Here is a 25062-nt window from a genome sequence, read left to right as displayed (position 1 = left end):
CGCTGATGGAAACGCTCCAGGAGTTGAGTGTGACGTCTGTAGACCGTCCATGTTTTGCAGGCGTAGAGCAGGGTTGGGAGGGGAATGGCTTTGTAAACAAGCACCTTGGTCTCTCTACGGATGTCCCGGTCATCAAACACTCTCTGCTTCATACGGAAAAATGCTGCACTCGCAGAGCTCAGGCGGTGTTGTATTTCAGTGTCATCTGTAGACCGTCCACGTTTCGCAGGCGTAGAGCAGGGTTGGGAGGGGAATGGCTTTGTAAACAAGCACCTTGGTCTCTCTACGGATGTCCCGGTCATCAAACACTCTCTGCTTCATTCTGAAAAATGCTGCACTCGCAGAGCTCAGGCGGTGTTGTATTTCAGTGTCATCTGTAGACCGTCCACGTTTCGCAGGCGTAGAGCAGGGTTGGGAGGGGAATGGCTTTGTAAACAAGCACCTTGGTCTCTCTACGGATGTCCCGGTCATCAAACACTCTCTGCTTCATACGGAAAAATGCTGCACTCGCAGAGCTCAGGCGGTGTTGTATTTCAGTGTCATCTGTAGACCGTCCACGTTTCGCAGGCGTAGAGCAGGGTTGGGAGGGGAATGGCTTTGTAAACAAGCACCTTGGTCTCTCTACGGATGTCCCGGTCATCAAACACTCTCTGCTTCATTCTGAAAAATGCTGCACTCGCAGAGCTCAGGCGGTGTTGTATTTCAGTGTCATCTGTAGACCGTCCACGTTTCGCAGGCGTAGAGCAGGGTTGGGAGGGGAATGGCTTTGTAAACAAGCACCTTGGTATCTCTATGGATGTCCCGGTCATCAAACACTCTCTGCTTCATACGGAAAAACGCTGCACTCGCAGAGCTCAGGCGGTGTTGTATTTCAGTGTCGATGTTGACTTTTGTGGAGAGGTGGCTGCCAAGGGAGAGGAAAGGGTCAACATTTTCTAGTGTTACACCATTAAGTTGTATTCCTGGTTTTGCAGAGGGATTGGCTGGTGCCTTTTGCTGGAAAAGCACTTTGGTTTTCTCGATGTTCAATGAGAGGCCAAGCTTCTCATATGCTTCTGCAAAGGTCTTCTTCTGAGTGCGCACAGACTACGTTGTCATCAGCATATTGGAGTTCTATAACAGATGTTGTGGTGACCTTGGTTTTGGCTCTCAGTCTGCTGAGGTTTCACTGCCCCATTGCCATCAAAGAAGCCAGTCTCTTTAGAAGTCAGGTAAGAACAAGAACCAGGAAGAAGGGTTGGGAGGATGTAAATAAACGTGGTTGAAAGGAAATTCCTTGTCAGAGGCTTTTTTAACTGAGATATACTTGTATACCTTCTGCCAACCTAGCAGTTCGAAAAAAAATGCCAATGTAAGTAGATCAATAGGTAATGGCGCTCCATGCAGTCATGCCAATGGCCACATGACCTTGGAGGTATCTATGGACAATGCCGGCTCTTCGGCTTAGAAATGGAGATGAGCACCAACCCCCAGAGTCAGACATGACTGAATTTAATGACAGGGGAAACCTTTACCTTTTATACTTGTATAGTAGGGCACAGGACCCCCAAAAAACATCAAAAATGCAAATTAAAGAATTTTTTCAACCAGGAATCCCTATGTTCAATGTTCACTTCTCTAGGAATCTCTATGGCCAACTCCCAGCAGAAGTTGGCACCTGGAGGACCTACAAATGTCTACAGAAGGGTTCTCTCTAGCAATATCAGGTGGAAGCTGGTCACTAGGAGACCATATCAATCACATCTGCAAATGGGGAGAGTGGAGAGTATATCATCCAATTTACTTATTGTGTATATCCCTCCCGCTAGTGATGAGCAGGCTCCACTCTTGCCATGCGCACCTGAAGACTTCCCCAGCGGGATGAGCAAGCCCTGGGCGCTGTTGTGGGAAGAGGTCAGCTCCGGCCCCACCAGGTTGTGGGTCTCTTGGGGGTCTTCGGCCTCCTTCTTCTGGGAGGCCACCTGGTCCAGAAGCGGGAGAAGGACCCCCATCCCGCCCACGCAGTTCACCACGTCCTGCAAGAAAGAACGTTTCGGTCAATTGGTTTGGAGAGCGGCATCCTACAAAAAGAGCTCTCATCTAGATCTTCATCAAAGCTAGTGTTGCCCTGAGGAAGGTGAGTAGATCAAGACTTGTTAGTGGGTCAAAGCTAGTGTTAGTGGGCCTCCGTGTGAGAAGGTCTCTGTGTGAGAAGCCCCATGTTGAAGGCCTCGTGTGTGAAGCTCCAGTGTGAAGGCTGCCGTGTGTAAAGCTAGTGTGTGAAGCTCCAGTGTGAAGGCTGCTGTGTGTAAAGCTAGTGTGTGAAGCTCCAGTGTGAAGGCTGCTGTGTGTAAAGCTAGTGTGTGAAGCTCCAGTGTGAAGGCTGCCGTGTGTAAAGCTGGTGTGTGAAGCTCCAGTGTGAAGGCTGCTGTGTGTAAAGCTAGTGTGTGAAGCTCCAGTGTGAAGGCTGCTGTGTGTAAAGCTAGTGTGTGAAGCTCCAGTGTGAAGGCTGCCGTATGTAAAGCTAGTGTGTGAAGCTCCAGTGTGAAGGCTGCCGTATGTAAAGCTAGTGTGTGAAGCTCCAGTGTGAAGGCTGCCGTATGTAAAGCTAGTGTGTGAAGCTCCAGTGTGAAGGCTGCTGTGTGTAAAGCTAGTGTGTGAAGCTCCAGTGTGAAGGCTGCTGTGTGTAAAGCTAGTGTGTGAAGCTCCAGTGTGAAGGCTGCTGTGTGTAAAGCTAGTGTGTGAAGCTCCAGTGTGAAGGCTGCTGTGTGTAAAGCTAGTGTGTGAAGCTCCAGTGTGAAGGCTGCTGTGTATAAAGCTAGTGTGTGAAGCTCCAGTGTGAAGGCTGCTGTGTGTAAAGCTAGTGTGTGAAGCTCCAGTGTGAAGGCTGCTGTGTGTAAAGCTAGTGTGTGAAGCTCCAGTGTGAAGGCTGCCGTGTGTAAAGCTAGTGTGTGAAGCTCCAGTGTGAAGGCTGCTGTGTGTAAAGCTAGTGTGTGAAGCTCCAGTGTGAAGGCTGCTGTGTGTAAAGCTAGTGTGTGAAGCTCCAGTGTGAAGGCTGCCGTATGTAAAGCTAGTGTGTGAAGCTCCAGTGTGAAGGCTGCCGTATGTAAAGCTAGTGTGTGAAGCTCCAGTGTGAAGGCTGCCGTATGTAAAGCTAGTGTGTGAAGCTCCAGTGTGAAGGCTGCTGTGTGTAAAGCTAGTGTGTGAAGCTCCAGTGTGAAGGCTGCCGTATGTAAAGCTAGTGTGTGAAGCTCCAGTGTGAAGGCTGCCGTATGTAAAGCTAGTGTGTGAAGCTCCAGTGTGAAGGCTGCTGTGTGTAAAGCTAGTGTGTGAAGCTCCAGTGTGAAGGCTGCTGTGTGTAAAGCTAGTGTGTGAAGCTCCAGTGTGACGGCTGCTGTGTGTAAAGCTAGTGTGTGAAGCTCCAGTGTGAAGGCTGCTGTGTGTAAAGCTAGTGTGTGAAGCTCCAGTGTGAAGGCTGCTGTGTATAAAGCTAGTGTGTGAAGCTCCAGTGTGAAGGCTGCTGTGTGTAAAGCTAGTGTGTGAAGCTCCAGTGTGAAGGCTGCTGTGTGTAAAGCTAGTGTGTGAAGCTCCAGTGTGAAGGCTGCCGTATGTAAAGCTAGTGTGTGAAGCTCCAGTGTGAAGGCTGCCGTATGTAAAGCTAGTGTGTGAAGCTCCAGTGTGAAGGCTGCCGTATGTAAAGCTAGTGTGTGAAGCTCCAGTGTGAAGGCTGCTGTGTGTAAAGCTAGTGTGTGAAGCTCCAGTGTGAAGGCTGCTGTGTGTAAAGCTAGTGTGTGAAGCTCCAGTGTGAAGGCTGCCGTGTGTAAAGCTAGTGTGTGAAGCTCCAGTGTGAAGGCTGCCGTATGTAAAGCTAGTGTGTGAAGCTCCAGTGTGAAGGCTGCCGTATGTAAAGCTAGTGTGTGAAGCTCCAGTGTGAAGGCTGCCGTATGTAAAGCTAGTGTGTGAAGCTCCAGTGTGAAGGCTGCTGTGTGTAAAGCTAGTGTGTGAAGCTCCAGTGTGAAGGCTGCTGTGTGTAAAGCTAGTGTGTGAAGCTCCAGTGTGAAGGCTGCTGTGTGTAAAGCTAGTGTGTGAAGCTCCAGTGTGAAGGCTGCTGTGTGTAAAGCTAGTGTGTGAAGCTCCAGTGTGAAGGCTGCTGTGTATAAAGCTAGTGTGTGAAGCTCCAGTGTGAAGGCTGCTGTGTGTAAAGCTAGTGTGTGAAGCTCCAGTGTGAAGGCTGCTGTGTGTAAAGCTAGTGTGTGAAGCTCCAGTGTGAAGGCTGCCGTATGTAAAGCTAATGTGTGAAGCTCCAGTGTGAAGGCTGCCGTATGTAAAGCTAGTGTGTGAAGCTCCAGTGTGAAGGCTGCCGTATGTAAAGCTAGTGTGTGAAGCTCCAGTGTGAAGGCTGCTGTGTGTAAAGCTAGTGTGTGAAGCTCCAGTGTGAAGGCTGCTGTGTGTAAAGCTAGTGTGTGAAGCTCCAGTGTGAAGGCTGCCCTGTGTAAAGCTAGTGTGTGAAGCTCCAGTGTGAAGGCTGCTGTGTGTAAAGCTAGTGTGTGAAGCTCCAGTGTGAAGGCTGCTGTGTGTAAAGCTAGTGTGTGAAGCTCCAGTGTGAAGGCTGCCGTATGTAAAGCTAGTGTGTGAAGCTCCAGTGTGAAGGCTGCCGTATGTAAAGCTAGTGTGTGAAGCTCCAGTGTGAAGGCTGCTGTGTGTAAAGCTAGTGTGTGAAGCTCCAGTGTGAAGGCTGCTGTGTGTAAAGCTAGTGTGTGAAGCTCCAGTGTGAAGGCTGCCCTGTGTAAAGCTAATGTGTGAAGCTCCAGTGTGAAGGCTGCTGTGTGTAAAGCTAGTGTGTGAAGCTCCAGTGTGAAGGCTGCTGTGTGTAAAGCTAGTGTGTGAAACTCTAGTGTGAAAGCTGCTGTGTATAAAGCTAGTGTGTGAAGCTCCAGTGTAAAGGTTGCTGTGTGTAAAGCTCCTGTGTGAAGCTCCTGTGTAAGTGTGTTATGAGAGGAAGCTCTGTGAGAGCAAAGCTGTTTATCTGCATGAGAAAGAAGCCCAGTGTGGAAGCAAAGAAGGAAGTATAAAGGACTTTGTGTTGTGGAAACCTAGTTTTTGTAAATAGTGCAAAATATTATTTTGCTATAAAGAAAAGCCTCCAAAGAAAGAGATTAACAACAACAACAACAACAACAACCGATCTATCTGCCCATTTTATAACAGCCCCATTCCTGAGGTGTTGCCAATGTTATATTGCACTTTTGTCCATTTCAACTGTGAAATTACCTTCCCCATTTCGGCCCATTTCGGCACTTTCTGCACTTTGCCTGGGTTCTATGAATTAGTCTCCTGTTTTAATATTGTATGTTTCATGTCGATTTTAACTATTGTTTTTACTGATATTGATGTTTTTATTGGATAATTGTTTTATTGCTGTGTTTTAATATTTGATTGTTTTATCAGGCTAGGCCCCATGTAAGCCGCCCCGAGTCCCTTTGGGGAGATGGGGCGGGGTATAAGAATAAAGTTGTTGTTGTTGTTGTTGTTGTTGTTGTTGTTGTTGTTGTTGTTGTTATTATTATTATTATTATTATTATTATTATTATTATTATTATTATTATTATGGAACTGCAACCTCTAAGTCTTCTGGGGTCAGCTTCTAGCAGTGCTTCAATGGACCCCATCTTTGGTGAATAAGGCAATCTTGGAGCAGGTTGAGCCCCACTGTTTATATATCCCAGGGCTGCAGCTATTGCTAGACGATGGCTATGATTATGGCTCCCCTCCTTTGTGCGGATGAGAGATCAACAACAAGGAGAACTAACTTTTTCTGGACAAAGACTGCAAGGCCAGCCACCTGGTCCTACACAACGTTAGCCACCGAGATGCAACGAACATACCTTGACATCCCAGTTCACCACTTTGTGCCCGGTCAGCCTCCCGTCGTAGAAATGGTTCGGGGAAAGGTCCAGGCAGATGTTGCTTTTGCAGGCCTAGGAAGCCACAAAAGAGAAGGAGAGATTGAGACCGGAAAGATCTTGGAATACCAACTCTGAAGTCTCACCATCAACGAGCCAAAGCACTCTATACATAGTGGGGTGCGGTGTAAATACGGGATAATTGACGTCCCCGGGAATGAATGTTAAAGGGTGCAGGACATTTTATTCACATCCAGGGCTGTCCCTTAAATAATAATAATATTAATATTGATGATGATAATAATAACAATAATAATAATAATAATAATAATAATAATAATATAGTTGGGTGTGGTGGAAATACGGGATAATTGACGTCCCCGGGAATGAATGTTAAAGGGTGCAGGACATTTTATTCACATCCAGGGCTGTCCCTTAAATAATAATAATATTAATATTGATGATGATAATAATAACAATAACAATAATAATAATAATAATATAGTTGGGTGTGGTGGAAATACGGGATAATTGACATCCCCAGGAATGAATGTTAAAGGGTGCAGGACATTTTATTCACATCCAGGGCTGTCCCTTAAATAATAATAATATAAAATAATAATAATAATAATAATAATAATAATAATAATAATAATAATAATAATAATATAGTTGGGTGTGGTGGAAATACGGTATAATTGACGTCCCCGGGAATGAATGTTAAAGGGTGCAGGACATTTTATTCACATCCAGGGCTGTCCCTTAAATAATAATAATATTAATATTGATGATGATAATAATAACAATAATAATAATAATAATAGTAATAATATAGTTGGGTGCGGTGGAAATATAGGATAATTGACGTCCCCGGGAATGAATGTCAAAAGGTGCAGGACATTTTATTCACGTCCAGGGCTGTCCCTTAAATAATAATAATATAATAATAATCATAATAATAATAATAGTTGGGTGCAGTGGAAATACAGGGTAATTGACATCCCCAGGAATGAATGTTAAAGGGTGCAGGACATTTTATTCACGTCCAGGGCTGTCCCTTAAATAATAATAATATTAATATTGATAATAATAATAATAATAATAGTTGGGTGCGGTGGAAATATGGGATAACTGACATCCCCGGGAATGAATGTTAAAGGGTGCAGGACATTTTATTCACGTCCAGGGCTGTCCCTTAAATAATAATAATACTATAATAATCATAATAATAATAGTTGGTTGTGGTGGAAATACAGGATAATTGACGTCCCCGGGAATGAATGTTAAAGAGTGCAGGACATTTTATTCACGTCTAGGCCTGTCCCTTAAATTATAATAAATTATAATATAATATACCGTATATATTCGAGTATAAGACAACCCAAATATAAGCCGAGGCACCTAATTTTACTGCAAGAAAACTGGGAAAACATTGACTCAATATAAGCCAAGAGCGGTAAATTTTAGGAATAAAAATAGATAACCAATAAAATTACATCAATCGAGGCATCAGTAGGTTAAATATTTTTAATATTTACATAAAACTCTAATTAAAGACAAGACTGTCCAACTCTGATTAAATCATCGTTCTCACCTTCTTCAATGTAAATGCCCTTATGTATCCTTTTAATAATAGAGTAAAATAATAAATATAATAACGATAATAATATCAGAGTGAAATAATAAACGTATTAATAATAATAAAAATAGAGTAAATTAAAGGTCATAATAAGAATAATAATAGAGAAAAATAATAAATGTAGTAATACCAATAATAATAGAGAAAAATAATAAATGTAATAAATATTTAAGTATAAGCCAACCAGGACCCTCACCCGAGTATAAGCCGAGGGGGGCTTATTCAGTCCTAAAAAAACGGCTGAAAAACTCGGCTTATACTTGAGTATATACAGTAATATAATAATAATAATAATGATATCTAGATGCTTGGGTGCATTTACACTGGAGAGTCAACGCAGTTCAACGTCACTTTAACTGCCACGGCCAATGCTAAGGAATCCTGGGAGTTGTAGTTTGCACACAAGAGAATGAGAAAGAGTGAGATTGAAATAAACTTTGAATACTAACTCTAAGTCTCACCACAAACAAGTCTGGGATCTTGGGTGAGTCTATAAAAGGCATGGGCAAACTTGGGCCCTCCAGGTGTTTTGGACTTCAACTCCCACCATTCCTAACAGCCGGTAGGCTGTTAGGAATGGTGGGAGTTGAAGTCCAAAACACCTCGAGGGCCAAAGTTTGCCCATGCCTGGTAGTAATAATAGTAATAATAATAATAATAATAATAATAATAATAATAATAATAATAATGCAGTTTGACACCACTTGAACTGCCATAGCACAGTGCTATGGAATCATGGGAGTTGTAGTTTGACCACATTTTTAGCCTTCTCTGCCCAAGAGTGCTGGTGACTCACCAGACTACAAATCCCAGGGTTCCAAAGCATTGAGCCATGGCGGTTCAAGTGGTTTGGAACCCCATTCATTCCACAGTGCAGATGCACCCATTGCCTCGTTCACAACACCTATCGTGTCCATAGTACCTGTGGCGTGTAATACAGAAGCAGCTTGCTACTGACTTCTGGAAAATCCCCTTCCGGCTTAAAAGGCGACGTCACATTTGGTCCTGCAAAAGGAAAGGAAAGAAGGAAGGGAAAGAGAAAAGAGTTGCAAACACAGTGATTAAATTACAAGGCCTGGTATTGTGTTTGGTTTATACAAAAATGAGTAAAGCAAGAATCCATTCGTTCTATGTTGCCTAAATTGAATTGATATTGGTTCTTTCCCTTTCTATGGAAAGACCTGTCTACAGATAATCTCAAAATCCCTAATTCTGGCCCTAAAATCCTCCCTGCGGCTTATACATGAGATCTGTTAATGTGGGATTTGTGTATGAAATGAAGTTCAACAGGGACAAATGCAAGAGACTTCATTTCGGCAGAAAAAATGGAAATCAAAGATACAGAATGGGGGACAATGCCTGGCTTGACAGCAGTGTTTGCAAGAAAGACCTTGGAGTCCTCGTGGGGAGGAAGGTGAACATGAGCCAACAATGTGATGCGGCAGCTAAAAAAGCCAATGGGATTCTGTCCTGCATCAATAGGGGAATAGCGTCTAGATCCAGGGAAGTCCTGCTCCCCTTATTCTATTCTGCCTTGGTCAGACCACACCTGGAATCACACTGTGTCCAATTCTGGGCACAGCAGTTGAAGGGAGATGTTGACAAGCTGGAAAGCGTCCAGAGGAGGGCGACTAAAATGATCAAGGGTCTGGAGAACAAGCCCTATGAGGAGCGGCTTAAAGAGCTGGGCATGTTTAGCCTGCAGAAGAGAAGGCTAAGAGGAGACATGATAGCCATGGACAAATACGTGAAGGGAAGTCAAAGGGAGGAGGGAGCAAGCTTGTTTTCTGCTGCCCTGCAGACTAGGACACAAGGGAACAATGGCTTCAAACTACAGGAAAGGAGATTCCACCTGAACCTCAGGAAGAACTTCCTCACTGTGAGAAGGGCTGTTCGACAGTGGAACTCTCTCCCCCGGGCTGTGATGGAGGCTCCTTCTTTGGAGGCTTTTAAGCAGAGGCTGGATGGCCATCTGTCGGGGGTGCTTTGAATGCGATTTCCTGCTTCTTAGCGGGGGGTTGGACTAGATGGCCCATGAGGTCTCTTCCAACTCTACTATTCTATGATTCTATGATTTCCCCCTTACGACTATTTATTTATTTATTGGCTTTTCTCCCACGGTGAGACTCAAAGTGGAGACTTATATCACCATATACATCAGTTTAAACTAGTTTTCCCTATCTGCCCCATTGAAAACCAGTAAGAAGCATACAAAAATTTTAAGTGGACTTCCCACCCCAGAGATACACAAACAAAAAGATATACCAGACTAAGAAAAGGATATAATGGTTGGCATAGCAATGGACTACTATTTCTTGATAACGCCAGCTTTTATTGATAAAAGATAGCAGAGTCTTAATAAAAAGCAGTAAAGAAAGTAGTAATCCAATTGCAAAGGCAATCTGCAGAATATACTTCAAAGTCTCTGTAGAATATAACAACTCAGTCCTGAAAAACAAGGCAGCGTGAAATCCAAATACAATTCTAAGCATGAACAAAAACAAGAAACCTTTTCCATGAGCAGAGACAAGGCAGGAGTTGAGCTTCCAAAATCAACATTGCTTCATCTGAAATCTTTCTGTTTCTTTCTATTTAACCATGCTTACAGGCTAAAAAAGCATTTCTCTGTCCTTGAGTTCCCACATGTTTCCCAGCTATTCTCAGAGAACGCCTGGAACGATGAACCCTTAACATTATCCTTGTATCTCGATCTAAGGAAGACTCCTCTGCCTCGCTGCCAGAGCCACCTGGACTTTGTTGATGTTCAAAACCCTGTGAAAGGTCACACTTATCACTAACTTCAGCTTCCTTGCTAGCCTGTGGCCTTTCTGACAATTCAGAGCCTTCAACATTTCCTTGGCCAACCTGCTGAAACCCAAATCCCCCTTCATCACCAGACTGAACCACAACACAGGGACACAGACAGCAAAACAAAAAGCTACAGGGTGCTTTGCTATCCAAAGTTTACACACATACACACACGGCTGGAGTTACACTTAGGGAATGTTGGGATTGCTCATACTCTGTGTGCGTCCCCCTATGGAGTTGCTAACTTCAATTGTAGGTGGACGACACTTCCTATGGGGCGTTTGGGTCCCACTTCCCCGTAACACCCGGGACACGTACCTGCTGCGTACAGGGCCTTGACCTGTGCCGGCGGAAGCGCCTCGCAGAAGATGGAGGCGGACCCCAGGTGCCCCTCCAGGGAGGTGGGCACCCCCCACTCCGTGTCCTGGCTCCCGGCGGCCATTGTGGAGACCAGGCCCTCCTTGGGGGGCTGGGGAGGGAGGGGGGCCCAGGAGTGGGGCGCCAGGGAGGCCGGGAAGGACTGCGAGCGGCTCAGCGAAGGGTGGGAAGGGAAGCCCAGCTCCGGCGAGTGGGACGGCGAGGGGAAGATCGTGGACGTGGTGGTGGTCCGGTGCCCGGCGGAGCCAATGCAGCAAGACGTGAAAGACTAGGAGGGAAGACACACGCAAAAGAGGGTGGGTGCACTTGTAGAAAGGGAATCTCATCTTATTTACCTGTCTCTCTGCTGCTCCAGAGGATGGATCCACACTGCCATTAATATGCATTATGTGTTAGATAGAAATGCATTGTCTGTGACTCCAGTGTGTGAAAAATACAGTTCTAATGGACATGTGGTCCCAACACATTGCACTAGAGGGTTAAGTAAGCGGAGATGTGAATCTAGAGGGGCAGCTGAGTCCCTCTAGAAGTTGGATGGCCATCTGTCAGAAGGGCTTGGATTGTGCCTTTTTGCTTGGCAGACTGGGGTTGGACTGGATGACTTTTGGGGAGCCCTTCCAACCCTCCAATTAACCCTTGAGAATCCCTTACCTCACCAAACGAGGGGAACCGCATCTGTGCCATCTTCCGGAGATGCCCATCCACGTAAATGTTCACAATATTCTGGCCGAAGGGCCTGCGGCCGGTGATGTGGACAATGTCGATGCAATGCTGACAAAAAAGAATTAAAAAAGAGCCGAGTGATAAGGAGGGCTCTCATGGGAACCTACCTGCAGCTACGGAAATCAACAAAAGTCTAGAGCTGAAAATAGATTGTCGTTCAGAGAGATTATGTGGGAAAGTTGTGAAACGGAATGCTTTTATGGGTTCTATTAAGCAACAAGTTGTTTATCTTATGGTCAGTTCAGGCAACGCTGCATTAGAGTGAGAAGTTAAGCCTGAGTTCTCTTGTTCCTGATTCAAGTCAAACTTTCATTTTGGATTTAATATATCCTGGAAGTTTTCTATGTTCCTGTTCAAGTCTTACTAGTTATGCCTTCCTGATTGTGGATTTATGCTGTCTGCGTGATTCCTGGCTGTTCCTGGACTTTGTCACCTTTGGAACTTTATAAGACACTAGCTGTGCCCGGCCACGCGTTGCTGTGGCGAAGTATGGTGGTATGGGAAATCAGATAATCTGTATTTTATAGGTAGTGTGGAAGAGGCCTAAGTGAGGCCTAACTCTGCCTATCCCCTGGGCTGAGTGGGTTGCTAGGAGACCAAGTGGGCGGAGCTTAGCCTTCTAACTGGCAGCAATTGGATGAAAGCAATTAATCCTCTCCCTCTAATTAGGACTTTATTTTTCTTTTCTTTTTGTTGTATGAACGTAGAGGCATGGATGAAGGGTTGTGCTGCCAAGTTTAGTGTTTCTGGAATGTGTAGTTTTGTTGTTTTGTCCTAGGCCGAAATTTCATTACCCTTTTATATATATAGATTTGGATTAACGTTTCGTTCCCACCTTTTGCTAAACCTTTTTGGACTACATATCTTCCTTTCTTATTTCTGCAAAAATTCTATGAACACACATATTAAAATGTAGTTCTATAAAAGATACATATTTCTATCAAATACATTATTGCACTCCAGGCCTGGAAACACCTATGACTACTACACCACACAAGAGTCCAGGGATATAAACAAATATATCTCTAATAAAGTTTAAGCTGTTGTTACAGCTGAACTGGAAGGAGTCTGGAATTTATTCCGTGCATCTGAGCAGATGGCCAGAACGTTGGAGGAGAGGAATTGAGACCGGGAAGGTAATTTGTCTCAATCAACCAATTTTCTTGACAGAAATGTCATTGATGACCCAGGAACAAATATTGTTGTGACTCAGCTGGAACCTCAGATTGACTCTGATGAGGATGATGGGATTCAGGTTCACAATCAGGTTCAAAATGTCCTTGTTGTATAAGATGAGGAACAGAGAGTGCAAGTTCATTTTCCCACAGCAAGGAATGATGTTGATGATACTGAAACTAGCCAGGTGCAAATTGACTTGGGAAAGGACAGTTCTCAGTCTGATAACGAGGCTCAGCAAACTAACGAGCAGGCTGACCTTGATGAAACGACTTCCTTAGATCGAGCTGACCGTTTGGAATTCAGGGTTCGGAGGAGTGTGAGAATTGCAAACAAGAGGGAGGTTAGAGGCCAGAGAAATGCTTTCATGCTTTGCAAAGGGTATTAAAGCAATGTGTTTGGAGACAAACCTTTGTCAAAGCAACTTATGTTCAACCAAGAAACAAGCTCTCGTTTTCCTTGCAGCTTCGGTGCTCATGTTCTTTGGACTTTGTCATGCTCTAAGGGGACTTTGTTTATTCTTGAATTATTCTCTAAGGCTTTATTTTGTAACCATCTTTTGGAACTTTATTTTTGCTTTTAAAGAACTTTTTTATCTTCTATTTTCTAATAAATTTAAAAGACTTCAACCTGTGTGCAGTTTGGTGTATACAGCAAGGTGAAGCGGGTGTTACACAGTGCAATGGTGGGTAGCCCTAGACATCCTGGACCTCTATACTGTAGAGTTAATACAGCCTGAAACATCTTTCAGTGCTGAGGGATGCTACTCACCCAGGCTGCATCGTTGAAAGGAAACTCTGGAAGGGCGACCGTCATATACTCCTTTTTCGTGCAAACGGCCACCACCAGCATCCCGTCAGTGGTGAAGAAGGCCTCGAACCCGGTCCCGCTGGCCGTGAAGAAACTAGTTTGGAGGGGAATAGAAGGAGAAAAGATAGACTCTGTTGGTTAGAAGCAGGATTAAAGGCAGCTGCCTTGAGATTAGGAGGCAGAATGTAAAACAAAGACAAACTCGTTTTTCTCAGAGGCTTAGAGATAAGGAGAGAAAAATCAGGTGTATGTGAAGTGATGTCATGGAGGGATTGAGACCTTTTAAGTGGTTTCTGTGCTCTCCAGTCTTTACTGGGAACGTTGTAAAAAGAGGAAACAGTTTCTACTCTCGGTTTCTAGTCCTAAGTTCCTGGTTCATGTATTTCAAGATTCTCGGTTTGATTCCTGTTTTATGACTTCATGTTTTGGGAAATTTTGCTTTTCTCGTGTTCTTGTTTTCATGTCTATGGATATAACTTTTAACGATATAACAATACCCTATTTAAGGATTCTTTTGCTCAGTAATACCCTGTTTCCCCGAAAATAAGACATCCCCTGAAAATAAGACCTAGTAGAGATTTTGCTGAATTGCTAAATATAAGGCCTCCCCCAAAAATAAGACCTAGCAAAATTTTTGTTTGGAAGCATGGCCGCCAAACAGAACAGCAGAGCATACAGGATTGGTAAATGTGCATACCATAGATTGTTGATCATGGAAATAATAGAAGTAACAAGAATTTCTTGATAGGATTCACAGTTTGTCTGGTTATGCTGGTTTGTGATGACAACTACTGTTCAACAAATTTGAATTTTTCTTCATGGAAAAATAAGACATCACTTGAAAATAAGACCTAGTGTATCTTTGGAAGCAAAAATTAATATAAGACACTGTCTTAATTGTCAATGTGAGATTTGTGTAATGAGAGTGTTTAAATGCAATTTGTCCATGCTTGTATTGCAGTCAGATTGCATCATCCAGAGTGTGTAATAGTGTGTAAAGAGTTAATCACGAATGAGCTATGATGACCTTGGTGTGTTGCTGGAACTAGGGAGGATCCAGACACAAGAGTATGTGCATATCTATTGCATCAGTTCAGTCTGTCTTGAGTTCGAGTCAAGTTTGAGATCTGTTGGAGAACAGATCAATCCTGTGTTTGTTTGTCGTCTGCAAGAGTCTGTTTGTGCTGTTTACTGCTCCATTCAGTAAAGCTTTGTATATTGCTTTTACTGACATCTCGAAGTGTAGCTTCATTCTGCGCTCCATTGCTTTTCATACTACTACTGTTGCGTTGCAATACTCTTGAAATTATTTTCAGGGAAACATGGTAACTGCTAGATTGGCAAATTATGAATTACTGTATATACTCGAGTATAAGCCTAGTTTTTCAGCCCTTTTTTAAGACTGAAAAAGGCCCCCTTGGCTTATACTCGGGTGACGGTCCTGGTTGGCTTATATTTGGGTCAGCTTATACTCAAGAATATATGGTACATTTATTATTTTTCTCTATTATTATTGGTATTATTACATTTATTATTTTTCTCTATTATTGTTGCTACTATTACATTCATTTTACTCTATTTTTATTATTATTATTAATGCATTTATTATGTCACTCTGATATTATTATTGTTATTGCATTTATTATTTTACTCTATTTATTATTACATGTATTATTTTCCTGTATTTTTATTTTTAATATTATTACATGTATTATTTTACTCTATTATTATTAAAAGGATACATAAGCACATTTACATTGAAGAAGATGAGAATAATGATTTGATCAGAGTTGGACAGTCTTATCTTAAATTTGAGCTTTATGTAAATATTCAAAAACATTTAACCTACTCAGGCCTCAATTAATGCAATTTTATTGGTATCTATTTTTATTTCTGAAATTTACCACCCTTTGCTTATACTGGAGTCAATGTTTTCCCAGTTTTTTTGTGGTGAAATTAGGTGCCTTGGCTTATATTCGGGTCGGCTTATACTCGAGTATACACGATATATATATATATATATATGGTAATTATTCATTAATAAACTTTTCCTTATTGAATATCTGGACATTGTGTGGTGTTGGGTGAAAATGTGCAACAGCTACAGTTGCAACAGCTTGGAAGGCAATCAGACTCATGGGCCACCAGAGGTTGCCGACAATGATGAGTTATGGTTTGAGTGCTGGACGAGGAAATGGGGAGCCCCGAGTTCGAATCACAGCCTCCGGCGTACCTGTACAGCTGCTTCCGCTTGAGCTTGGGGGCCTCCTTGGGGGGTTCCCCCCGGCCGGCCTCGTCCCCTAGGCAGACCCAAGCGTGGAAGGCGAACCCGCTCCCGGGCCACTTCTGGATGGCCGGCACCATGATGCCCGCCATGCTGGGGCTGAGGTCGAAGTACTGCAGGGCCCGCTCCGGACCCTCCTTGCGGGCCATCCCCGAGAGCGCACGGACCACCTGCGTGACGTAGGGGTGCGCCCCTTTCCCCGGCTCGGTCCGGAGGAGACGGAGGAGTTGCCGTAGTTCTCCCGGGCGGAGGGAGAGCCCCCCCAGGACCCGCAGGAGGAAGAGCAGGTTCTCGGCGCACTTCCCGTCCAGGGGCTCGGCCTCGGCGGCACAGAGCGCGTCCAGCAGGGCCCCCACCATCCCGGCCTCCACGCAGGTGGTGCGGCTGCGCAGGGAGGTGTCGCAGATCTTCTTCAGCCGCTCGGAGAGGAAGACCCGCAGGTCCCGGGAACGCAGCTCTGGGATCCACTGGATCAGGACCAGGAGCGGCTGCTCGTTGTGGATCGGGCGCATCGGGAATGAGCCGTGGTCCCCTTCGACCGCCTGCAGGGAGAAAGGGAAACAGATTATTTTAATGGCTTACATTTTATGTTGCATGTCTAGCTGTTGTTGTAAACCGCCTCGGGTCCTTGGTGAAAGGCAATCTAGACAGTTCCTAAAAAGTAAATAAAGTTTTAATCCACTTTCAAATTTCAAATACAGTAGTCTCACTTATCCAACATAAACGGGCCGGCAGAACGTTGGAAAAGCGAATATGTTGGATAACAAGGAGAGATTAAGGAGAAGCCTATTAGATGGGGGGAATTTTGGCTATTGTATTTTACTCTCTCTTTTCTACTCTCTCTTTCATCACTTTCCTTTAAAAATTTGTTCTCACTCTTTCGCTGTAAAGTCTTGAAAATCACAATAAAAATTATTTTTTAAAAAGGAGAATCCTATTAAACATTAAATTAGGTTATGATTTTACAAGCACCAAAACATCATGTTATACAACTAATTTGACAGAAAAAGTAGTTCATTACATATTAATGCTACGTAGTAATTACTGTATTTATGAATTTAGCACCAATATATCACGATGTATTGAAAACATTGACTACAAAAATGCGTTGGATAATCCAGAACATTGGATAAACGAGTGTTGGATAAGTGAGACTCTACTGTAATTACTGTATTTACAAATTTAGCACCAAAATATCACGATGTATTGAAAACATTGACTACAAAAATGCATTGGATGATCCAGAATGTTGGATAAGTGAGTGTTGGATAAGTGAGACTCATATATATATATATATATATATATATATATATATATATATATATGCAATTAAATATGAAACATAACAATACTAAAAATACACTTAAAATGATGTTCAAAAACTACATAGTCCTCCAAATTTCATGTTACATAGTGAAATAAGAACAGGAGGAGGAGGCCATTACAGTTAAAGCTGTGCAGATGCATCCTCTGTTACTTATCTCATTATTGCAAGCTCAAGGTGCTTATATGAGGAATGGTGCTATTGAAGGTGCGTCTACACTGTAGAATGAATGCAGTTTGGCATCACTTTGACGGCCATGGCTCAATACACTCTTGGGCAGAGAAAGGTGAATTACATATCTCTGTTCTTGCCTTGGGAAGGTCAAGATTTCTGTGAGCAATATATCTGTTGTGACTCAGTTGGATCAGTTAGAATCTCAGATTGACTCTGATGAGGATGATGGGATTCAGGTGCAAAATGTCCCTGCTTTGGAGGATGAGGAACAGAGTGTGCAAGTTCATTTTCCCACAGCAAGGGATGATGTTGATGATACTGAAACTAGCCAGGTGCAAATGGACTTGGAAAAGGAAGACAGTTCTCAGACTGATAACGAGGCTCAGCAAACTAACGAGCAGGCTGACCTTGATGAAATGGGCTCCTTAGATCGAGCGAACCGTTTGGAATTCAGGGTTCGGTGAAGTGTGAGAATCGCAAACAAGAGGGAGGTTAGAGGCCAGAGAAATGCTTTCATGTTTTGCAAAGGGTATTAAAGCAATGTGTTTGGAGACAAACCTTTGTCAAAGCAACTTTCGTTCAACCAAGAAGCAAGCTCTTGTTTTCCTGGATTATCTTGCAGCCTATGTGTTCATGTTCCTGGAACTTTGTCATGCTCTAATGGGACTTTGTTTCTTCCTTGTGATTTCCTGAATTATTCTCCAAGGCTTTATTTTGTAACCAACTTTTGGAACTTTACTTTTGCCTTTTAAGAACTTTTTCCTCATCTATTTTCTAATAAACTAAAAAGACTTCAACCTGTGTGCAGTTTGGTGTATATAGCAAGGTGAAGCTAGCCTGAGCTGCGACAATATCAAAAAGGAGAGGAAAGTCTCACCATGTTGAGAAGCTCCTCCAGCAACTTCTTTGTGGGCTGACTCTGGCTCTTCAGGACTTCGTATAGATGGGAATAGCCAATCCTTTCTTTGAACACCTCCTGGGGGAAAAGTCAACAGTTTTCGGTGAAGGCAGAGATGCAGTGTCCATTTAATCACTCTTAAGAGCTGCTCCAGAAGTTAGGACCTAGTCTAAACGTTTTTCATTACAGGAGGATAGATTTTGACCCAACTTTAGAAGGAACTTCTTGACAGTAACAGAAGTTTGGCAATGCCTACAGAAGAGGTGAAGTTCGGCAATGTCTTTGGGCATCTACAAAAAGAGACTGTAGAACTCCCTGCTAGGGATACTTTAGCTGGGGATCCTGCATTGAGCAAGAGGACAGACTAGATGACCTCAAGGGGAGGCTTCCAACTCTGTGATTCTACAGCATCTACAGCATTTGTTAGGTTCTCCGGCGTGATTTTATTGTCAGGGTTCTACCAAAACCAGGCTACATCGTGATACCACGTGACTTTGGTCATCTTGACTTCAGCAAATGCTTGGACTAGATGACCTCAAGGGAACGCCTTCAAATGCTAGATCCTACCAGAAGCCCTAGTCGGTTTGGCCAATAGTCAAGAATTATGGGAGGCCAAGTCCAAAGCATCTGGAAGACGAAAGTCAGATGGAGATCCAGCACTGTGCAGAATGGGGTTGGACTACATGCTCTCGGTGAAACCTCTTCTATTGCCAGGGTTCAACCAAAACCAGGTTAAAACAGAACTCCATTCATGTAGGCCATCTTGACTCCAGCAAATGTCTGGACTAGATGGCCTCATGGGACACCTTCAAAGGCTAGGTTCCTACCAAACCCATGCTATATCATGACTCCGCGCACTTTGGCCATCTTGATCCCAGCAAATGCCTGAACTAGATGACCTCAAGGGGTCCACTCCTTCTCTGTAAGTCTACCTATACCATGACTCCAATTCTATAGGTCTACCTAGACCAGGTTATATCATGACTACATTCACTTTGGCCATCTTGACCCCAGCAAATGTCTGGACTAGATAACCTCAAGGTCCCCTTCTTCTCTGCAAGTTTACCTATGTACCTGTATCATAACTCCAACTCTATGAGACTACCTAGACCAGGCTGTATCATGACTCAGTTCATTTTGGCTATCTTGACCCCAGCAAATGCCTGGACTCGATGACCTCAAAGGGTCCATTCCTTCTCTGTAAGTCAACCTATATCGTGACTCCAATTCTATAGGTCTACCTAGACCAGGTTATATCATGACTCAATTTACTTTGGACATCTTGACCCCAGCAAACATTTGGACTAGACGACCTTCAAATGCTAGGATCCTATCAAAACTAGGTTACTAGAAACTATTTTCTTTGGTCATCTAGACCCCAGCAAATGCAGACATCCAGAGACTAGATGATCTCAAGAGTCGTCTTCCTTCTCTATAAGTCTACCTCTATACCTATATCGTGACTCTAACACAATGAGTCTACCTAGACCAGACAATGTCATGACTACATTCAGTTTGGCCACCTTGACCCCAGGAAACGTTTGGACTAGATGATCACAAGGGAGCCACTGAAGTCCACATTGAACCATCCTTTCATCCCTCACCTTGGCGGATGGGGAGCCGCTCATGATCGAGGTCAGGACTCTGATGGCGTGGATGGGAATGGCGTCCGAAGTGTGGTCAAAGACCTGAGGACACAAAAGAGGTCAATGAGTCAAAGTCCTTCCCAGCCATTGACCCAATCAGGACCACATTTATGATCGGCCGGCCAACTTCTCGAAGTTCGTTTCCATGATGACCGCCTGAAAAGGAGATGCTGAGCAACGAGGTCGAGAATTAATGTTATTTATTTCCTTAAAATATAATCGTCTGCATGCTGAACAAGTGCAGAAAAAAAGCCAAACCCCCAAATCAACATTTCCAACCATTACGTTAAGGTGCAACATGCGCCACAAACCAAAGCTGAAAGCCATTGGGAGCATTTGAAGTTCGAGCAAAAGGAAACATTGAGTCTTGATCAAGAGAGAAAATAATAATAATGATAAGCAACTGAACACGCATTTGTGTTTTTCCATTGCACAATACAGTGCCATGCTCTATTTTATAGTAGAAAGAACCCCCAAAAATGAATATGTCTCCATTTGTTTCACCTGCGCCATTTCGGTCAACGCTGCGTTGCACACTAAGGTGATAAACCCACGTTAATGCAGTTTGACAGCCCTTTAACTGCCTTAATTAAATGCTATGAGATCATGGGAATTGTAGTTTGGTGGTATGATTCCATCATATTGAGCCACGGCAGCTAAAGTGGTGTCAAACTGGGTACGAGGGTTGAATGAAAAGTAATGCCTCCACCTTCGTAGCTCCTCAACAGATAGCAGTCCTGGTCTGCGGCAGGTCCTGGCTTGTTCAGTAGACTCTCCTCTACATTTCCATTTGGCGGAAAGCCTTAGCATTGAACGGTTGTGTTGTTAAAGTGTGAAGTATGGAACCCTGCGCAGACAGGAAAGCCTTAGCATTGAACGGTTGTGTTGTTAAAGTGTGAAGTATGGAACCCTGCGCAGACGGGGAAGCCTTAGCATTGAACGGTTGTGTTGTTAAAGTGTGAAGTATGGAACCCTGCGCAGACAGGAAAGCCTTAGCATTGAACGGTTGTGTTGTTAAAGTGTGAAGTATGGAACCCTGCGCAGACGGGGAAGCCTTAGCATTGAACGGTTGTGTTGTTAAAGTGTGAAGTATGGAACCCTGCGCAGACGGGGAAGCCTTAGCATTGAACGGTTGTGTTGTTAAAGTGTGAAGTATGGAACCCTGCGCAGACGGGGAAGCCTTAGCATTGAACGGTTGTGTTGTTAAAGTGCAAAGTATGGAACCCTGCGCACACATGGAAGCCTTAGCATTGAACGGTTGTGTTGTTAAAGTGCAAGTATGGAACCCTGCGCAGACGGGAAAGCCTTAGCATTGAATGGTTGTGTTGTTAAAGTGCGAAGTATGGAACCCTGCGCAGACGGGGAAGCCTTAGAATTGAACGGTTGTGTTGTTAAAGTGCAAAGTATGGAACCCTGCGCAGACGGGGAAGCCTTAGCATTGAACGGTTGTGTTGTTAAAGTGCAAAGTATGGAACCCTGCGCAGACGGGGAAGCCTTAGCATTGAACGGTTGTGTTGTTAAAGTGCAAAGTATGGAACCCTGCGCAGACGGGGAAGCCTTAGCATTGAACGGTTGTGTTGTTAAAGTGCAAGTATGGAACCCTGCACAGACGGGGAAGCCTTAGCATTGAACGGTTGTGTTGTTAAAGTGCGAAGTATGGAACCCTGCGCAGACGGGGAAGCCTTAGCATTGAACGGTTGTGTTGTTAAAGTGTGAAGTATGGAACCCTGCGCAGACGGGGAAGCCTTAGCATTGAACGGTTGTGTTGTTAAAGTGCGAAGTATGGAACCCTGCGCAGACGGGGAAGCCTTAGCATTGAACGGTTGTGTTGTTAAAATGTGAAGTATGGAACCCTGTGCAGACGGGAAAGCCTTAGCATTGAACGGTTGTGTTGTTAAAGTGCAAAGTATGGAACCCTGCGCAGACGGGGAAGCCTTAGCATTGAACGGTTGTGTTGTTAAAGTGCGAAGTATGGAACCCTGTGCAGACGGGGAAGCCTTAGCATTGAACGGTTGTGTTGTTAAAGTGCGAAGTATGGAACCCTGCGCAGACGGGGAAGCCTTAGCATTGAACGGTTGTGTTGTTAAAGTGCAAAGTATGGAACCCTGCGCAGACGGGGAAGCCTTAGCATTGAACGGTTGTGTTGTTAAAGTGCGAAGTATGGAACCCTGTGCAGACGTGGAAGCCTTAGCATTGAACGGTTGTGTTGTTAAAGTGCAAGTATGGAACCCTGCGCAGACGGGAAAGCCTTAGCATTGAACGGTTGTGTTGTTAAAGTGTGAAGTATGGAACCCTGCGCAGACGTGGAAGCCTTAGCATTGAACGGTTGTGTTGTTAAAGTGCAAGTATGGAACCCTGCGCAGACGTGGAAGCCTTAGCATTGAACGGTTGTGTTGTTAAAGTGCGAAGTATGGAACCCTGCGCAGACGAGGAAGCCTTAGCATTGAAAGGTTGTGTTGTTAAAGTGCGAAGTATGGAACCCTGCGCAGACGGGAAAGCCTTAGCATTGAACGGTTGTGTTGTTAAAGTGTGAAGTATGGAACCCTGCGCAGACGTGGAAGCCTTAGCATTGAACGGTTGTGTTGTTAAAGTGCAAGTATGGAACCCTGCGCAGACGTGGAAGCCTTAGCATTGAACGGTTGTGTTGTTAAAGTGCGAAGTATGGAACCCTGCGCAGACGAGGAAGCCTTAGCATTGAAAGGTTGTGTTGTTAAAGTGCGAAGTATGGAACCCTGCGCAGATGAGGAAGCCTTAGCATCGAACGGTTGTGTTGTTAAAGTGCGAAGTATGGAACCCTGTGCAAATGGTTGGTCAATGCGACTTAAGCAACGTGCAGTCGCTGAATTCTTGACAGCAGAAGGTGTCGCCCCAAAGGAGATTCATCAGTGAATGCAAGCTGTTTATGGGGATTGTGTAGATGTGAGTCCTGTGCATTGTTGGGTAAGTTTAAAGATGTTGAGGTGGGAACATCTGACTTGCGTGACAAACAAAGAGTTGGATGTCCTGTGACAGCAACCACCGAATTCCACAAGCAAAAAGTTGACAGACTGATTCAGGATGATCGTCTTATCACTCTTTCAAGCATCATTTTACAAGAAAGTGTGAGTCACATGATTGCTTTGCTTGGCTGTTGGAAGATCTGTGCACGATGGGTCCTGTGAGACGCCGGTTGCGGAAACTGAGTGTTGACTTCTTGTGACGGCTTCAGAAAACGTGTTCATCGTTGGCAGAAATGTATCCTATTGTCTGGTGATTATGTGGAAAAGTGAATAGTGGTAGTTAAAGAGCACGTTCTAAGGATTATTTCTGCATTTGATTTATAAAATATTCCCATCCAAACCCAAGTAACGAAGGTGGAGGCATTACTTTTCATTCAACCCTCGTAATATGTATATGTATATAGTATGTATATATAAGCATCCTCGGTTCTTAGATGCACCCCGTTTCTTGCAAAGTCTTCAGCCTTCTCTGTCAAAGAGGGCTGCAGCCTCCCCAAACTACAACTAGTATGTTTTTCCCTCCTCCAGAACATATAATCAAGTTGTTCCCAACTGGGAATACACTTCTCAGCCGTTTCACCTGCCATGATCTCACTTTCCCTTGGCTAAGAGATACGACTTCTTGCAGGATGTAATTGGATTCTGTTTAGACGGCAGCTGGAAGGGCTGGCTACCAAACCTGCTGCCGCATCGGTTTCCTTGGCTACGGAAACCCACAATTATCTCCACATCCCAAACATGCCACAAACATCAGCCAGACTGGTGCATTTCGGTCTCCGTACTCCTCTTTCTGCCTGGCAACGAAGTCAAACTTTCTACAACTGCGGTTCTTCTAGTTCAGGCATGGGCAAACTTGGGACTTCCCTCCAGGTGTTTTGGACTTCAACTCCCACAATTCCTAACAGCCTACCGGCTGTTAGGAATTGTGGGAGTTGAAGTCCAAAACACCTGGAGGGAGGGCCCAAGTTTGCCCATGCTTGAAATAGCTGCACGGGGAATCTATTAAGGTAATGATAAGGATGGGTTTTTACTAGTGTTGTGGTTCAGTCTGATGATGAAGGGGGATTTGGGTCTATGCAGGCTGACCATGGAAATGTTGATAAGGGAAATATTGAAGGCTCTGAATTGTTAGAGAGGCCACAGACTAGCAGTGAAGCAGAAGCCAGTGATAAGGGTGGCCTTTCACAGGATTCAGAACATCAACAGAGTTCAGAACATCAACAAGTCCCAGGAGTCTCTGGCAGCGAGTCAGAGGAGTCTTCCTTAGATAAGGAAACAAGGTTAAGGTTAAAAGTTCATTGTCCCAGTCTCTTAGAATCGCTGGTAAATGTGTGGGAACCCAAGGACAGAGAAATGCTTTCTTGGCCTGTAAGCATGGTTAAATAAGGGAGAAACAGGGAAAGATTTCAGATGAAGCAATGTTGGTTTTGGAAGCAGAGTTCCTGTCTTGTCTATGCTCTTGGAAAAGTATTCTTGCTTTTGTTCATGCCTGGATCTTATATTTTGGATGGGGTTTTAAAGCTTATGCAGCCTTGTTTTCTGGATTGATCTGTTTATTAGAGACTATGAACTATATTCTGCAGACTGCCTTTGCCTTGGATTATTGCCTTCTACTGAATGCCTTGCGTTTGGATTATTGCCTTCTACTGACTGCCTTTACGTGTGGATTATTGCTTTCTTTACTGCTTTTTATCCAGACTTTGCTATCTTTTATCAATAAACTATTTAAATCAAGCTTGTGGTGGTGGTATGTGTGAACACCCCCATGGTCTAAATGAACATAACTCATATAGTTGTTTTATGTGAGCCTGTACTTTATTAACCTTATCATACTATAAATTCCAACTATACTGTGAGTACCATCAGTGGCATCTGGTGTTTGTAGACATATACATCATTATATTCAGTAACTCCCTATTGCTTTAATACAGTCCTACTGTTACCTACTGTTACTTGAAATCATCCCACCTGAAGATAAAACTTTCCATTATATTGTGTGGGATTCCAAAGAACATCCCATACTCGCTATAAGAATTAACAAAGAGTCAGCAGAGTATCATAGAAATACATGAATTCACAGACACTGTGAGTATACGGATATGGATATAAACTTTTTAAAATGAAATCTAAAAACTTTTGATTAAGTTATAGCCACTTTATAGTTCTAGTTCCTTTTGTTTAGACCCACCTTTGAAAAAAGAGATAAAAACACAACTTGAAAGAGGAATATAAAGTGTGTTTCATGTGAATGTACAATTGTGAGTACTTATATCAGAATTATAACTATATTTATGTGGATATGTTACACGCTCCTGTTAATT

General features: G+C 43.7%; 1 protein-coding gene across 1 annotated transcript in view; it reads right to left on the bottom strand.

Annotated features, from left to right (window-relative positions):
* nbeal2 (neurobeachin like 2) overlaps window positions 1-25062 on the bottom strand; it is a 210241-nt gene that overhangs the window by 90112 nt on the left and 95067 nt on the right. Inside the window, 9 exon segments of the mRNA XM_062957860.1 lie at window positions 1841-2015; window positions 5865-5957; window positions 8444-8526; window positions 10648-10975; window positions 11359-11478; window positions 13378-13510; window positions 15650-16242; window positions 18076-18174; window positions 19701-19784. Coding sequence (XP_062813930.1) covers window positions 1841-2015; window positions 5865-5957; window positions 8444-8526; window positions 10648-10975; window positions 11359-11478; window positions 13378-13510; window positions 15650-16242; window positions 18076-18174; window positions 19701-19784 — 1708 coding nt within the window.

The sequence above is a fragment of the Anolis carolinensis genome, chromosome 6, assembly GCF_035594765.1.
Source record: "Anolis carolinensis isolate JA03-04 chromosome 6, rAnoCar3.1.pri, whole genome shotgun sequence".
Lineage (NCBI taxonomy): Eukaryota > Metazoa > Chordata > Lepidosauria > Squamata > Dactyloidae > Anolis > Anolis carolinensis.
The sequence above is the reverse complement of the archived record's forward strand: the minus strand, read 5'-3'. Positions and strand labels throughout refer to the sequence as shown.